The sequence below is a fragment of the Nerophis lumbriciformis genome, linkage group LG35 (genome assembly GCF_033978685.3).
Source record: "Nerophis lumbriciformis linkage group LG35, RoL_Nlum_v2.1, whole genome shotgun sequence".
Lineage (NCBI taxonomy): Eukaryota > Metazoa > Chordata > Actinopteri > Syngnathiformes > Syngnathidae > Nerophis > Nerophis lumbriciformis.
In genome coordinates, this window is record NC_084582.2 from 2,021,888 (window position 1) to 2,038,536 (window position 16,649).

A 16,649-nucleotide genomic window follows, 5' to 3' on the forward strand; every position below is an offset into this window, starting at 1 on the left:
TGACAGTGGGTTTCTGAAGTGTTCCTGAGCCCATGTGGTGATATCCTTTACACACTGATGTCGCTTGTTGATGCAGTACAGCCTGAAGGATCGAAGGTCACGGGCTTAGCTGCTTACGTGCAGTGATTTCTCCAGATTCTCTAAACCCTTTGATGATATTACGGACCGTAGATGGTGAAATCCCTAAATTCCTTGCAATAGCTGGTTGAGAAAGGTTGTTCTTAAACTGTTCAACAATTTGCTCACGCATTTGTTGACAAAGTGGTGACCCTCGCCCCATCCTTGTTTGTGAATGACTGAGCATTTCATGGAATCTACTTTCATACCCAATCATGGCACCCACCTGTTCCCAATTTGCCTGTTCACCTGTGGGATGTTCCAATTGGAACATCCCACAGGTGAACAGGCAAATAAGTCTTTGATGAGCATTCCTCAACTTTATCAGAATTTATTGCCACCTTTCCCAACTTCTTTGTCACGTGTTGCTGGCATCAAATTCTAAAGTTAATGATGAAAAAAAAAATGTTTATCAGTTTGAACATCAAATATGTTGTTGTAGCATATTCAACTGAATATGGGTTGAAAATGATTTGCAAATCATTGTATTCCGTTTATATTTACATCTAACACAATTTCCCAACTCATATGGAAACGGGGTTTGTAAAAGGGGGCAGGAAAATATAAGATTTTTCTTCATCCTGCTCCTTCTCAGGCATTGGTGTGTAAATGTGTGTTTCGTGGCTGAGGTTTAATTGTCTATCGATCAATGAAGGAGATAAATACAAATGAAATGAAATTAAAAATGGTATAATGAAATGTTGGTTTGATTCATGGAAACGCGGCTTGCGTTTATAACCACATCGTGACGCTGTAGCTGAACTGTGACTCGGGTCAAAACAAACAACACATAACATTATATACTAAAAGGTTTACCCTGACTCTTGACTTACAGGCATTGCCTTCCCCTGATAGGCCAAACGTCGGCGTACTACACACACACAGCCTCGCCGACGTCACCTTTGTCCACCTGCGAGACAAAAATCGGGGCAGCCGATTATTATTGCATTTCCGGAAGATCGTTGTAGCGTTCCTCAAAGAAACAAAATGGATTCCTGAAACTACACTTAGCCGAACAGCCGAGCGTTTTTTAAAGGTTACAGCACGAACAACTTGGCGGTGCGCGCCTATATTTACTCCCATCATCGAACAGGTAATGTCATAGTGACTTTCCGAGACATGTATCACGTTTCCCGCTGGAGTTATTTTAAAGCGAACTAAATTGATCCCGTTTGTTGGGGGGGAACTGGCTGAGACGTCACGGCTAACTGTCTTGTGCTCAGTTAGCTAGCTGTCGATGACACCACGATTTATGTCATTGTGGAACAAAACATGGCGTTCAGTAGTTACATGACTCCCGTTGGCTTGTCCTGGTTACGGGTCGCTGGAGATTGAAGGGTTTTTGAAACGCTTTCGTCTCGCTACTCGCCAGCGTTGCGTGAATTGTCAGAAGGCCTGTCTGGAAGCTAATGTGGCTAATGGTGCTTCTGCGCTAGTTAGCCCCAAAGCCACTTAGCTCGGCCGGTTAGCCTTTTGACTCGGCCGCGGTGGCGCTTAAGCGGACGCAAGAAATGTCTCCTAACAACGTAATTAACCTGCAAATGTAAGTCACGCAGTGTTTGCATAGCGTGTGCCATGTGTTGGCGAGGATTGCAACCGTGGCCAATGCGTATGTACAGATAGCTGTCTTAATGTGAGCTATGCTACCTGATGCCATTTTGTTTTTATCTCCATCACCTTACGCTCTTTTTGTTTTAATTGTTTCATGCAATCTGTTTTTCATATTCCAAATTATTACTTGGGCATTCAACTGGAAAACACTATGGCTTTTTAATGAGAATCGTCCAGTGTGTATTTGTACCGGTTAACTCAGTGTATTTCAACCACTGCACTGCAAAAAGCCTGTGTTCAAAAACAAGAAAAAAAAAATACAAAAATGAGGGGTATTTTACTTGAACTAAGCAAAATTATCTGCCAATAGATCAAGATCATTTCGCTTGTCAAGACTTTCCAAAACAAGTAAAATGAATGAATCAATCAAGCAATGGGACTTAAATGCTTCAGTAGAAGCATTTAAGTCCCATCTTAAAACTCATTTGTATACTCTAGCCTTTAAATAGCCCCCCTGTTAGACCAGTTGATCTGCCGTTTCTTTTCTTTTCTCCTCTGCTCCCCTTTTCCTTGGGGGGGGGGGGGGCACAGGTCCGGTGGCCATGGATGAAGTGCTGGCTGTCCAGAGTCGGGACCCGGGGTGGACCGCTCGCCTGTGCATCGGCTGGGAACATCTCTGCGCTGCTGACCCGTCTCCGCTCGGGATGGTGTCCTGCTGGCCCCACTGGACTCTTACTATTACCGTATTTTCCGCACTATAAGCCGCCCCGGGTTATTAGCCGCACCTTCAATGAATGGCATATTTCAAAACTTTGTCCACCTATAAGCCGCCCCGGGTTATAAGCCGCGCCTACGCTGCGCTAAAGGGAATGTCAAAAAAACAGTCAGATAGGTCAGTCAAACTTTAATAATATATTACAAACCAGCGTTCTAACAATTCTTCTTCAGTGTCTGAATTAAAAAGTTGGGCGAATACGGCATCCAAAATGGCCGGCTCCGTCTCGTCGAAGTCATTAGAGTCAATGTTGCTGTTGTTGTCCAGCAGTTCCGTGAATCCTGCCTTCTGGAAAGCTCGGACCACAGTTGAGACCGATATATTCGCCCAGGCATTTACAATCCACTGGAAGATGTTGGCGTATGTCGTCCGGCGCTGTCTCCCTGTCTTAGTGCCGCAGGTCATCTTGTTGCTTCCTCTACCTACGCACCATTTATGTTCACTTCTCTTGCTGCTGCTCTATTTCCGTGTTCTACTGCGTGACTTATTGCCTTGAGTTTGAATTCTGCGTTGTACGCGTGTCTCTTAATAGGAGCCATTTTGTGGTCTTTACAGATGTAAACACACAAATGAAATGAAACGTAATATCCGCGCGCTTCTTCTACGGGGGCGGGTGGTTGCTTACAGTAGAAGAAGAAGCGCTTCCTCTTCTATGGGGGCGGGTGCTTACCTTGGCGGTTGCTTACCGTAGAAGAAGAAGCGCTTCCTCTTCTACGGGGAAAAAAGATGGCGGCTGTTTACCGTAGTTGCGAGACCTAAACTTTATGAAAATGAATCTTAATATTAATCCATATATAAAGCGCACCGGGTTATAAGCCGCACTGTCAGCTTTTGAGAAAATTTGTGGTTTTTAGGTGCGGCTAATAGTGCGGAAAATACGGTATGTTGGATCCACTATGGACTGGACTCTCACAATATTATGTCAGACCCACTCGACATCCATTGCTTTCGGTCTCCCCTAGAGGGGGGGGGGGGGGGGTTACCCACATATGCGGTCCTCTCCAAGGTTTCTCATAGTCATTCACATCGACATCCCACTGGGGTGAGTTTTTCCTTGCCCTTATGTGGGCTTTGTACCGAGGATGTCGTCGTGGCTTGTGCAGCCCTTTGAGACACTTGTGATTTAGGGCTATATAAATAAACATTGATTGATTGATTGATGATGTTTATTTATATAGCCCTAAGGGCTGCACAAGCCACAACGACTTCCTCGGTACAAAGCCCACATAAGGGCAAGGAAAAACTCACCCCAGTGGGACGTCGATGTGAATGACAATGAGAAACCTTGGAGAGGACCGCATATGTGGGTAAACCCCCCCTCTAGGGGAGACCGAATGCAATGGGTGTCGAGTGGGTCTGACATAATATTGCAAGAGTCCAGTCCATAGTGGATCCAACATAATAGTAAGAGTCCAGTCCATAGTGGGGCCAGCAGAGATGTTCCCAACCGATGCACAGGCGAGCGATCCACCCCGGGTCCCGACTCTGCACAGCCAGCACTTCATCCATGGCGACCGGACCTGTGTCCCCCCTCGACAAGGGAGAGGGGGGGAGCAGAGGAGAAAGGAAAAGAAACGACAGATCAACTGGTCCAAAAAAGGGGAGCTATTTAAAGGCTAGAGTATACAAATGAGTTTTAAGATGGGACTTAAATGCTTTTACTGAGGTAGCATCTCTAACTGTTACCGGGAGGGCATTCCATAGTACTGGAGCCCCAATAGAAAACGCTCTATAGCCAGCAGACTTTTTTTTGGGCTCTGGGAATCACTAATAAGCCGGAGTTCTTTGAACGCAGATTTCTTGCCGGGACATATGGTACAATACAATCGGCAAGATAGGATGGAGCTAGACCGTGTAGTATTTTATACGTAAGTAGTAAAACCTTAAAGTCACATCTTAAGTGCACAGGAAGCCAGTGCAGGTGAGCCAGTATAGGCGTAATATGATCAAACTTTCTTGTTCTTGTCAAAAGTCTAGCAGCCGCATTTTGTACCAACTGTAATCATTTAATGCTAGAAATAGGGAGACCTGAAAATAATACGTTACAGTAATCGAGACGTAACGAACGCATGAATAATGATCTCAGCGTCGCTAGTGGATAAAATAGAACGAATTTTAGCGATATTACGGAGATGAAAGAAGGCCGTTTTAGTAACACTCTTAATGTGTGACTCAAACGAGAGAGTTGGGTCGAAGATAATACCCAGATTTTTTACAGAGTCGCCTTGTGTAATTGTTTGGTTGTCAAATGTTAAGGTGGTATTATTAAATAAATGTCGGTGTCTAGCAGGACCGATAATCAGCATTTCCGTTTTCTTGGTGTTGAGTTGCAAGAAGTTAGCGAACATCCATTGTTTATTTTCACTCCAGCTGAAAAAAATTAAAGCTGCAAGCAGCGATGGACGGGACCGACTTTGACGGCACATAAAATCCAAACCGGAGTAGTAATTAAAACTCTTTCATCAACTTTTAATCAGAAGGGTTCAATCTCTCTCCTGTGCTGATTTGAACAAAAAATAGAACAAAACTAAAAACGGAACTGGCGACAAAGTAAACAAAAACAGAATGCTGGATGACAGCAAAGACTTACAGCGTGTGGAGCAGAGACGGCGTCCAAAAAGAGCGTCCATACATGACATGACCATCAACAATGTCCACAAAAAAAAAGATAGCAACAACTTAAATATTCTTGATTGCTAAAACAAAGCATGTCCGGGCAATAGCGCTCAAAGGAAGACATGAAACTGCAACAGGAAAATACCAAAAAACAGGAAAAGCTACCAAAATAGGAACACAAGACAAGAACTAAAACACTATGCACGGGAGCACAACCAAAAAACTCAAAATAAGTTACGGCGTGATGTGACAGGTCTTGACAGCAGACCTACTTTGAGACAAGAGCTATAGTGATGCACAGTTGGTTATGGTTTAAATTAACATCCAACAAGTGCGACAACGACTTTTTATTGTCTACTGAGTTTCATTTCTTAATGATTTCTGCTGGTGGTATACCTCCGGATTTTTTCAGTGAAAAAAAAGCGCCTTGGCTCAAAAAAGGTTGGAAAACACTGGGCTAACTGATTGGAAACTGGGGCTAGCATTGTTGTCTGCGCTTCAATTTTTGTACTGAATTAATATGCAAATTCTGGGCTTGTGGTTGAGGATTTATTCATGATTGGGTCACACTGAGTTTCAACCACCACTATTGTAATTTGGGAAAATAAAGTAGTTACCGCTACATAAAAACACGGTCATCTTCGAAAAAGTTTATAATCCTTTTCATAATTATATTCCACCATATATTTTAAAGCCTGGCCCTTTAACGCGTAGTTATTTTATTTACTTTTGGAATGTCTCATTGTTTTGGAATAGTATGGTCTAACATTTGTTTTTTAGTCAATTACTTCTTGCAGGAACCCACTTTTATTCATGTAGTATCCTTTGTCGTGCAGCATCTAGATCTTGCTGGAGACTGGATAATAGCCCTCAACCTCTTTCCCTTCTGAGCCAATGGAAGGGTCTGACAGTTCAGAGCAGAGCGGCAGTGACCAGCCCGAGTCACAGCGCAGGCGGCAACTGGATCGTCTGGACAGAGAGGAAGCCTTCTACCAGTTTGTCAACAATCTAAGCGATGAGGACTATCGTCTCATGAGAGACAACAATCTTTTAGGAACCCCAGGTATTAGTTGTTTTTATCGTATACAGAACAAATACATGTTAATTATATAGATATGGATTGTTGTGTCCATCATATTAAGTCAACTCTTCTTCATATGTACCAAAAATATGCAGTGTTATTTACTAGGCTGGATTTAGTGACCGTTTTCTTTCTTTCTCAAAGCTGACCAATTTGCATGTGTCATTGCAGCGTATAAAAGACAATACCCTTTGTATCGGATACTGTAATCAGAATCGGGTCTCTTTCAAAAGCTAATTTAATTATTAGAATATCTTGGTGATGCATTTAATAAATGCATGCATCTACCCAGTCTACACACATGTGGCTCGTATCCTTGGTAAATCAAAGTTACAGTGAAAGCATGCATCAATAAATATGGTCTTATTGTGTTACACAGGGCTGCACACCTAAGCAAATTGTAATCATGATCACGATTTTGGCTTAAATGAAGGTGATTGTTGACGAGATTAACATTTAAAAGTAGTTGCCTCTGCATATCAAATCAAGCATTTTTACAAGCGTCAAGCCAGAAGAGCAACAGCAGCTCTTCTTGAAGACCCTCGCCAGAGTCCGTAGTGTAAAGGCACAGAGCTCCATTACCACACTGACCACCTCTATGGCCGTCATTAACAAACTTTTTTCCAGGCTGCTGCAGCCTTAAGGACTGCACCACTGTTATTACAGGGTTTCCGCCGCTCATTGAAATTAATTGTCATTCAATTGATCTTGTGAAAATTACGGCCTTAAATGGCACTAAAAAACATCAAATTAGATGTCCAGAGGCATGAAAACTATTCATACAATTGTAGTCCAGGAACGATAAATGAAAATGAACTTTAAAAGTTTGCCGTCATCGATAAATTACTTTGTCCGTGTCTTTTTTTTCGTCTTTGTTTTTCAAACTGGATACAGAGGTCTCACTGTGCATCGCTCTCAGCACTTAAACGTACCGTATTTTCCGCACCATAAGCCGCCCTGGGTTATAAGCCGCGCCTTCAATGAACGGCATATTTCAAAACTTTGTCCACCTATAAGCCGCCCCGTGTTATAAGCCGCATCTAACTGCGCTAAAGGGAATGTCAAAAAAACAGTCAGATAGGTCAGTCAAACTTTAATAATATATTAAAAACCAGCGTTCTAACAACTCTGTTCACTCCCAAAATGTACGGTAATGTGCAAATGTGCAATCACAAACATAGTAAATATCAATAACTTAATGTTGCTCGAACGTTAATGTCACAACACACAAAATAAACATAACGCTCACTTTCTGAAGTTATTCTTCATTCATAAATCCCTCGAATTCTTCTCCTTCGGTGTCCGAATTAAAAAGTTGGGCGAATACGGGATCCAAAATGGCCGGCTTATGTTATATTCTCTTGCTGCTGCTCTATTTCCGTGTTCTTCGGCATGACTTATTGCCTTAAGTTTAAATTCTGCGTTATACGCGTGTCGCTTAGTAGGAGCCATTTTGTGGTCTTTACAGATGTAAACACACAAAGGAAATGAAACGTAATACCCGCGCGCTTCTTCTTCTACGGGGGCGGGTGGTTGCTTACCGTAGAAGAAGAAGCGCTTCCTCTTCTACGGGGGCGGGTGCTTACCTTGGCAGTTGCTTACCATAGAAGAAGAAGCGCTTCCTCTTCTACGGGGAAAAAAGATGGCAGCTGTTTACCGTAGTTGCGAGACCGAAACTTTATGAAAATAAATATTTATATTAATCCATATATAAGGCGCACCGGGTTATAAGCCGCACTGTCAGCTTTTGTGAAAATTTGTGGTTTTTAGGTGCGGCTTATAGTGCGGAAAATACGGTATATATTCGACAGTGGAATTACATCAACAGAGTGAGCCTCTTGTCAGTCATCCAAAATCTATGTTTCAGTACGGGCAGGATAGGGTAGGTCCAAAGACAGGACCTACAATATTTTACGGACTACAAAGCACACTTGAAATTATTTAATTTAAAAAAACAAAAACTACATTGCGCCTTATAACTTGTCTTATAACATACGGGTGTTATGGTGTGTGTGTATAAGAAACCCAAAATGGCCCCTATTAGGAGACATAGTATCTGCCCTTTTTTTCGACTTATGCAAATCCAACTTTTCTTCCTTTTTTTGTGTATTTGGGATTTGCATAAATTTGGAAAATTTGCGCCATTGTAGCCCACGTTGGCGTCAATAAGCTCCCTTTTTGTGGGGGCATTCATTCTCCACTGTTGCCATTTCTAGTACAAAGTAACATACAGTTCTAACTAATCAGACATTAGACTCACTATGGAATCGCTAAAAATACGAAAGATGATTGGGAGAAGGAGCTGTCGAGGTGGAGGCACGTAAATAAACCTGCCCACAAAACGACGCATCCTGAAAAGACTGTCAGAAAGCGGCTTGAAGATGATCTTTAACACGTAATTTATGCAACATTTTGACCAAAGAACCACTATTTATTGCATGTTATGAACGCCATCAGGAAGACTTTTAAATGTAGAAAAAAATCACAATATAAAAGTTAAAGTACCAATGATTGTCACACACACACACTAGGTGTGGCGAGATTATTCTCTGCATTTGACCCATCACCCTTGATCACCCCCTGGGAGGTGAGGGGAGCAGTGGGCAGCAGCGGTGGCCACGCCCGGGAATCATTTTTGGTGATTTAACCCCCAATTCCAACCCTTGATGCTGAGTGCCAAGCAGGGAGGTAATGGGTCCCATTTTTATAGTCTTTGGTATGACTCGGCCGGGATTTGAACTCACAACCTACCGATTTCAGGGCGGACACTCTAACCACTAGGCCACTATGACCCTTTTAATGCGCCTTATAATCCAGTGTGCCTTTGTATGAAAATAGATGAGAATAGACCCGCTAATCGGCAGTGCACTTTATAATCCGGTGTGGCTTGTGGTCCAAAAAATTTGGTACATGCAATTTTCTTCCACGTGAGGGACAAGCGGTAGAACATGAATGGCTGGATGGACAATGTCCTGTGTGTAGCAGTGGTAGCAACACTCACTTTAATGGTGGAGGTGGTCACTTTTAATGTGTACATTGCTTCAAAACCGTAGGAGAAGACCGAGTTAAGCTGCGTAAACCCTGTTCACAGCTCTTTTTTGTTCCCCCTAACTTCATTTCAACAACAATATGACACACAAAAGTCAAACGAGCAGAGTAAAGTAAATATGTCGGCGTGGCGCAGTGGAAGAGTGGCCGTGCGCGACCCGAGGGTCCCTGGTTCAATCCCCACCTAGTACCAACCTTGTCATGTCCGTTGTGTCCTGAGCAAGACACTTCACCCTTGCTCCTGATGGGTGCTGGTTAGCGCCTTGCATGGCAGCTCCCTCCATCAGTGTGTGAATGTGTGTGTGAATGGGTAAATGTGGAAGTAATGTCAAAGCGCTTTGAGTACCTTGAAGGTAGAAAAGCGCTATACAAGTACAACCCATTTATCATTTATTTATGTCTCGATATATTTTTTCTAAATATGTATGTAGAAATTATTTCTCTAATTTTCAAACAGTAATTTAGAAATTGAAACAAAACTACCACAAAGAAATAATAAACAAAAGAAGCATGAAGCATGTGCAAATGATAACAAAAGAAAATATAACAAAAAAAACTAAAGCATCTTGCGAATTTTGTTTTGTCTTTGATAGAAATTGACTTTATAATGTATTTTAGTATCTAAGAAGTTTTCCTAACCTAATGAACGTTGGTTCAAACCTGTCGATGGTCAACCCAGGGAGGCGTTCCTTGCTCAATGGGCATCAATGCAGTGAAATCACACATGCTATTAACTAATCACGTGTTGGCAATTAAAAACAGGCAGCAGTTAATGTTGTCAAATTTCTTTGGCGTTACCAACAATGCATCTCCTGCTGTATTAAATAAATACAAATTGAAATAAAAACTCAGAGAGGTGGGGGAAATCAAGATTCAAGATTGTTTATTGTCATATGCACAGTTAAACAGACAGTTTGCCGTACAATGAAAATCTTACTTTGCTAGTCCACCCTTCAACAAGTCACACGGTACTTAGCTAAAATAAAAATACAAATGTATATACAAGGCACAGTAAGTAACATAACATTATTGCACATTCTGATTGACAGTCAACAGTATAAATATGGAGGTGACATTTGGTCACAGCAGCAGTTAAAGTGTCTTTAGTGATTAAAGGTGAAAAGTGTCTACAGTGATGGTTCACAGTTCGGGGGTGGTCATGGTAGCTGTCTTTTGTTCAAAAAGATAAAAGTAAAACGGATATCGGCAAAAAAAGCCATTATCGGACATCCCTAATTATTATATATTCTTATGATTGTTTATATGGGCAGCACGTTGGAACAACGGTTAGTGCATGTGCCTCACAACACGAAGGTCCTGTATTCGGGACCTTTCTGTGTGGAGTTTGCGTGTTCTCCTTGTGACTGCGTGGGTTCCCGCCGGCTTCCTCCCACCTCCAAAAAACATGCACCTGGGGATAGGTTGATTGGCAACACTAAATTGGCCCTAGTGTGTAAATGTTGTCTATCTGTGTTAGCCCTGCGATGTGGTGGCGACTTGTCCAGGGTGTAAGCGCCTTCCGCCCGAATGCAGCTGAGATAGGCTCCAGCACCCCCCGCGACCCCGAAAGGGACAAGCGGTAGAAAATGGAGAGATGGGTGGATGGATGATTGTTTATGTGAGCCCTCCCATCCCCTTGTTATATTTTATTGCCTTTAGTTGTAATTTCTATTCAAGTGCAACATTTTGCAAACAAAGTACATTTTATTTGTTTGTTTTATTTAATTTTGAGATTTATGTTTTCATTTCAATTACAATGTTAAAATACATGTGAAATACACGTTTATTGCATTTGAAATTAATCGTTAATTTTGTCTCATAAAAAATCATTGGAAAAATATTGTTTATTGGCAATAAATTGTTGGTCAATATATCGTCAAGTATTAATGATATATGTCAAAATCTAAATATCGGCGCTGGCAATTTGTCTATCCCTACTTTGATAACGTGGATGTTTGTAAAGCCTTAAAGAGTATTGGGAATAGAGCTGCACGATTTTGCACAAAAAATATATATTTTTCTTGCTTATTATTGAGATTGTCTGGGATAATTTATTTCCACGCATGCATGTAAGTACCATGTTTAATGCCATGTGCTTATGTATTTCTTAAACTAAGCTGATATTTATTATTTGACTGCCATTCTTGTTCTGCTCTAAAGAAACTTTCTGTCGCTCTTCATCAGAGGTCCCGAAAGTGTAGTTGACAGGGTTCAGTTTTTTTTGTTCTAAAAAAAAATAAAAATTAATTTCTGTATTCATCAAGTCAAAAGCACAGCACTTTGGCTTACATGACAGTACTTCCCTGCACATAATAAAGGCAAGTTAATGTTATTGCTACTCCCACGGCCATCAGTGAGTACAACCATGGTAGTGGAGTCAACACACCAGAGGTTGCTGCCTGTTGGGCACAGGGACTCCCTGACTAAAATGGCAGTGTTGGTTTGTGCTGCAGATTCTTAAGTATCAAAAATAGTTGTCATTTACAAATATGTTGGTGTGATTTAAGATTGCAATTTTGGACTTTTTTTGTGGAGCCCTAATTTGGAACAAGAAATGTGGCTTTTGTCCCATCACAATTACGATGAATTTGCTATTGTCATTGTGCCTAAAGCATGTACAAAAATAAAAGGAGAATACAAGATTATATCAATCCTTTGATATTAAACCGACAAGAACTAGTTTACAGCAGTTTATGTGAGCACGAGGTAAGTCATCTGTTAAAAATCTCACTGCTTGTGCCTGTATCGGAAGATGTTTTGCCGTGTAATAAGCGCTGCAAGCTTGGATTTGTCACTATGCTAAAACATTCTACAACGCTATATTGAAGATACCCAATCCGTTTCTGTCCCAGGACAGTGGAAAGGGGATTGTAAATTTGGAGCATCCTTTAGTGGATCATCCTGCGAGGGCATTGACTGGGCAGTGGCATGCCCTGGTAAGTCTGAAGGTTGTTTTTTTTAGCATTTTCCTGTTGCTGTGTTTCAGGAAAACCAAACAGCTCTATGGGCAATTATTATTTGAAATGTACTGTATTTTCGGGCTGTGATTTTTTTTGGGGCATCATTCGATTTGTAGGAATAACTATTCATTCCAGAATCGATTCTCGATTCAAAACGATTCTTGATTCAGAATCAATACTTTAATAACATTGGGTGCCAGTTCTATGATGAACTACATTCCTCCATAAAATAGATAAACAGCTCTGATGAATTAATATAACTGATTTTGATTAATAAAATTATTCTATTCAAATAAGGCAACAAAAGTATTCCACACTACTTTACTAAAGTAAATATGTACAGCAGATAGAGGCATCTACATCAACAATGTGATTTGCTTGAGTGGCTGGACAGGATTTTTTAATCGATTAAGAATCGTGATTAATTCGAGAATCGATTTTTTTGACATCCGTACGGTATTGACTTTAAACCTTTGTCACATGTGTAGAAATATTTTTACATAGATGAATGCATAGATTTTGTTGTCCACAATTTCAAGTTTGTGTTCAAATGTATTTTAATTTCCTTTAGGTTACATTTTGGTGCAAAAATATGCACTTAGTGTTTGAGGAGCTGTTTTGTGGATTTGGGGAACTAAACAAAACAAATTGAAGAAAATACAATTACAAGTTCCAACAAAAGCAAAAGTTTCTCTTTTATAATATACTTTTGTTTTGTGTTCAATATTCTTTCAGGAGAAGCAACAGAGGATGAACTGTTTAGTAGACTTCATCATATTAAAAATGGCCCAGAGCAGCAGAATAACACCCCCAGGACTGAAAATGGAGAAGAACCAGGAGGTACGTTTAATTTTGTTCTACATAATTTAAATCAAATTGTTAACATTACAAATTATTTTTTTAATCATTTTTAGAGCAACCCGAAACCTCAGAGGATCCAGCTAATGGAGATAGTCTCCTTGAATGGCTAAATACAGTGAGGCGCACAGGAAACACAACTAGAACTGGTCATCGTGGAAACCAGTCATGGCGGGCAGTTAGTCAGACCAACCCAAACAGTGGAGACTTTCGCTTTAGCCTGGAAATCAGCGTTAACCGCAACCTAGCAGAGCAGCAGGCAGCTGCAGAAGGAGAGCAGCAAACTGCTCCGTCTCAAGCAGTGGAGGAAAATACTGAACCGCAAGTTCTCATGGAGACGGGGGTGGTAGAAGAACCAGTTGTTGAGGAGATGGCTGTCATAGTAGAACCAGAGCCTGAACGGGAAGAGGTTGTTTCAGAAGAGACACTTGGAGAAGCTCCCAGCTCACCAGTTGTTGTGCCAGTTCCACCCACCCTTTCCTCTTCTCCACGTAGAGGGCACAGGAGGGCCCGTAGCCGTAGTTCTGAGCCATGCAGAACCCGGGCTCGTACAGCCAGGAGCCGCTCGCCTCTCCGTTTAGATCAGTTGGAGGAGCTCCCAAATCCTCGTTTTGCCCAAATGTCTCAAGGCCCCAGCACAGACACCAGCGTTCCACCTGCGCCTCATGTTGAGGGTAGTTCTCGGACTCGACAACATGTTCTTTCTAGACAAAGTGCACCTGAGATTGACACTCAGCAGCCCAGTGTTGAAACGGAGCAAAGCCCTGAGACCCCAAACGTCACATCTCCTGAAGTAGAAACTGGAGTAGAAGGTGGCGCAGCTGGACGGCGGCCTCCGACTATCATGCTTGACCTTCAGGTACGTCGCGTTCGTCCAGGCGAATATCGCCAAAGAGACAGCATTGCCAGTCGTACCCGTTCACGTTCACACAACTCAAACAACACGTTTCTTTATGAAAGCGAGCGTGGTGGATTTCGTAGGACTTTCTCACGCTCGGAGCGTGCTGGCGTGCGGACGTATGTCAGTACAATTCGTATCCCTATTCGCAGAATTTCGGATGCAGGTTTGGGAGAGGCGACCTCAATGGCTCTCCAGTCTATGATTAGACAGATCATGACAGGTTTTGGTGAACTTGGCTACCTCATGGATTCAGACTCAGATTCTACCGATTCGAACCGTGGAGCAAATGCGTCTGCAGATGTATCTGAAACCCCCAATAACCCAGAGGGTACCACTTCTCCTGCTCCAGCTCCTACTGTTGATGAACCACCTGTAGCTGCTGGTGTCAGAGCCAGGACTGTTGAGACTGATGCGGATGAGGGCCTTGTCACTGGTCAGCCGGCCTCTGGTGTCAGGGCTCGACCCAGTCCGCCTCTTAGCCTCGAGGAGCCCAGCTCTTTGCCCCTCCTACGACTGGCTCACTTTTTCCTATTGAATGATGAAGATGAGGACCAGCCCCAAGGGCTGACCAAAGAACAGATTGACAACCTCGCCATGCGCAACTTCGGCGAGAATGATGCCTTGAAAACTTGCAGTGTCTGTATAACAGAGTATGCAGAAGGAAACAAGCTCCGTAAGCTTCCCTGCTCCCATGAGTATCATGTGCACTGCATTGATCGTTGGCTATCAGAAAACTCCACCTGTCCCATCTGTCGCAGGGCTGTCCTGGTGTCTACCAATAGAGAGAGTGTTGTGTAATTAAACATGCCTTATTGTTCCCACTTTAATTATATAATAACCCATGTTCATTAACCATGTAAAGTAGAAGGATATCTGTTGAAATGTATTCCTTTCATACTGTTTGGTTTTATCGTGACTATTGATTTGGGCTGGTCCATGCTGTGCGACTGGCGGAGGTTAGGGAGGGTTGCTGTGGTTTCATGATATATCAAATTATGAACATTGGTTATCATGTGTACATTTTCTTATCAGTGGAGAATCTTCCCTGCACAAGGCCATCTCCTCTGGTAATCTTTATTTTCAAGTTCTTAATGTATACGTGCATATTCAAAAAAGGCCCTTGGTTGCTGTTCAAATGTTTTTCTCAGCCAAAACATTTTTTTCCATTGCAAAAGATCATTGTACAACTAATATGAATTGAGTTATACCTTTTGAGACGGTTATTGTGCTTACCACTTCAAACTTGTGTACATTTGTAGACATTTATTATTACTAGTTTACAACTTTCCAAAGTTATTCACACACACCATGCATGCTGTTTGAATCAACATTTAGCGACTATACTGACTTATGCACTGGGTCAAGTTGTAAAAGAAAGCCAATATATAAAAAGATAAATATCTGATAATAAAAGCTGTGCATCTGCAGGCAGTTTGGGCAGCTCAAATCTGCACCATTCTTTTTTTTTTATTGGCTCCTGAATGAAGCCTTATATACTATAAGGTGTGTATTGGTACAGTTGCGTTACAATAGGTCAAAGTATTAGCTGTAAATAAGCTTGTATAAATAATTTTGAATCATGCTTTGTATCAGCGGTTTTATTTTTGTTATTTTAAATTGGGGGCGAATTTTGCAATGTTGTCTCCCAGCGCAACTTATATGAACAGCTGGTATCAGTGTGTGTGAGTCAATTGGGACAGTGTCAGTTTGCCATTTCATGTGACATGTATACAGCCATATTTGTTCACTATGGCATGATATAGCTGTGTAATAAAATTGTTTTATAAAGTAGGTTATTCAGGAAAAAGCAAGTCACCTTTGGATAAATATACCTTTGGCTGTTAAAAGAAATCTAATTACATTGATGTTACGAACTAGGTATGTCTCAGTTTTTGGTAGTATGTTGGGTTGATATATTGTTGTAGGCATGGTAATTACCCCCTGCACCCCTCTTAAAGCTTTTTTTTACTACTATTAGAGTAACATGGCCAAAATATTTTCTTGGTAATTATATTTCTGTGTACAAAATTTAAACAATCCTTTTTTCCCGATTGATCTATTGCTAGTCGACTTCATTTCCACATTTAGACGACCTATCTCCCTACATACATCTTAAATCTTCCAAGTCCGACCCCTCAACGTTTATAGGTGTGGCCCAAGGCTCGGTCTTGGGTCCCACCAGCCTTCTCCCACTTGGCAATATTTTGTGCAAATTCAACATCCATTTCCACTGCTACACTGATGACTCTAGAGGTGGGGGAAATAATCGATTTTTAGATGCATCACAATTAGAACATGGACGATTATAAAATTGATTAGTAAATGTCAATTGATTTATTTATTGTAAATAAAGTTAATCAAACAGTTCTAAAATGTGGCTGGCTGTAGCGAGCCACCTCAGAGATCTGACCAGCTCCTTTATTTTTGGGCACTTATGTTACAGTTTTGCACACATTTCCATTAGTTTAATAAGTGGGGGAATAAATTGAACTGTTTCTTATTACAAATGCACTGTTTTTAAAAGTTGCAAGAGATAAACGCGTATTTAGTGAAGCGAAAAATGTAAAACCATCAATATATATAAATTGAAGATGCATCAATAATTGATTTTTAATCAAATCGTGAGGTGCCCACAGATTCCCACCTCTAGATGACCATCAAGCCAAAATGGTGATAAAACTCAACTCATTGGTACAAAATCATCACAACCCTAAGTTGATAGCTTCACTCTATTGGCAGCTT

At 41.4% G+C, this 16,649-nt stretch overlaps 1 protein-coding gene across 1 annotated transcript; it reads left to right on the forward strand.

Annotated features, from left to right (window-relative positions):
- The first annotated feature begins 1,050 nt into the window (after positions 1–1,050).
- rlim (ring finger protein, LIM domain interacting) lies at positions 1,051–15,360 on the forward strand. Its single transcript, XM_061928050.2, has 4 exons — positions 1,051–1,210; positions 5,896–6,122; positions 12,884–12,988; positions 13,063–15,360. Exons 2-4 carry the CDS (start codon positions 5,954–5,956, stop codon positions 14,703–14,705), a joined length of 1,917 nt encoding a protein of 638 aa, XP_061784034.2. The 5' UTR covers positions 1,051–1,210; positions 5,896–5,953; the 3' UTR covers positions 14,706–15,360.
- Positions 15,361–16,649: the final 1,289 nt, after the last annotated feature.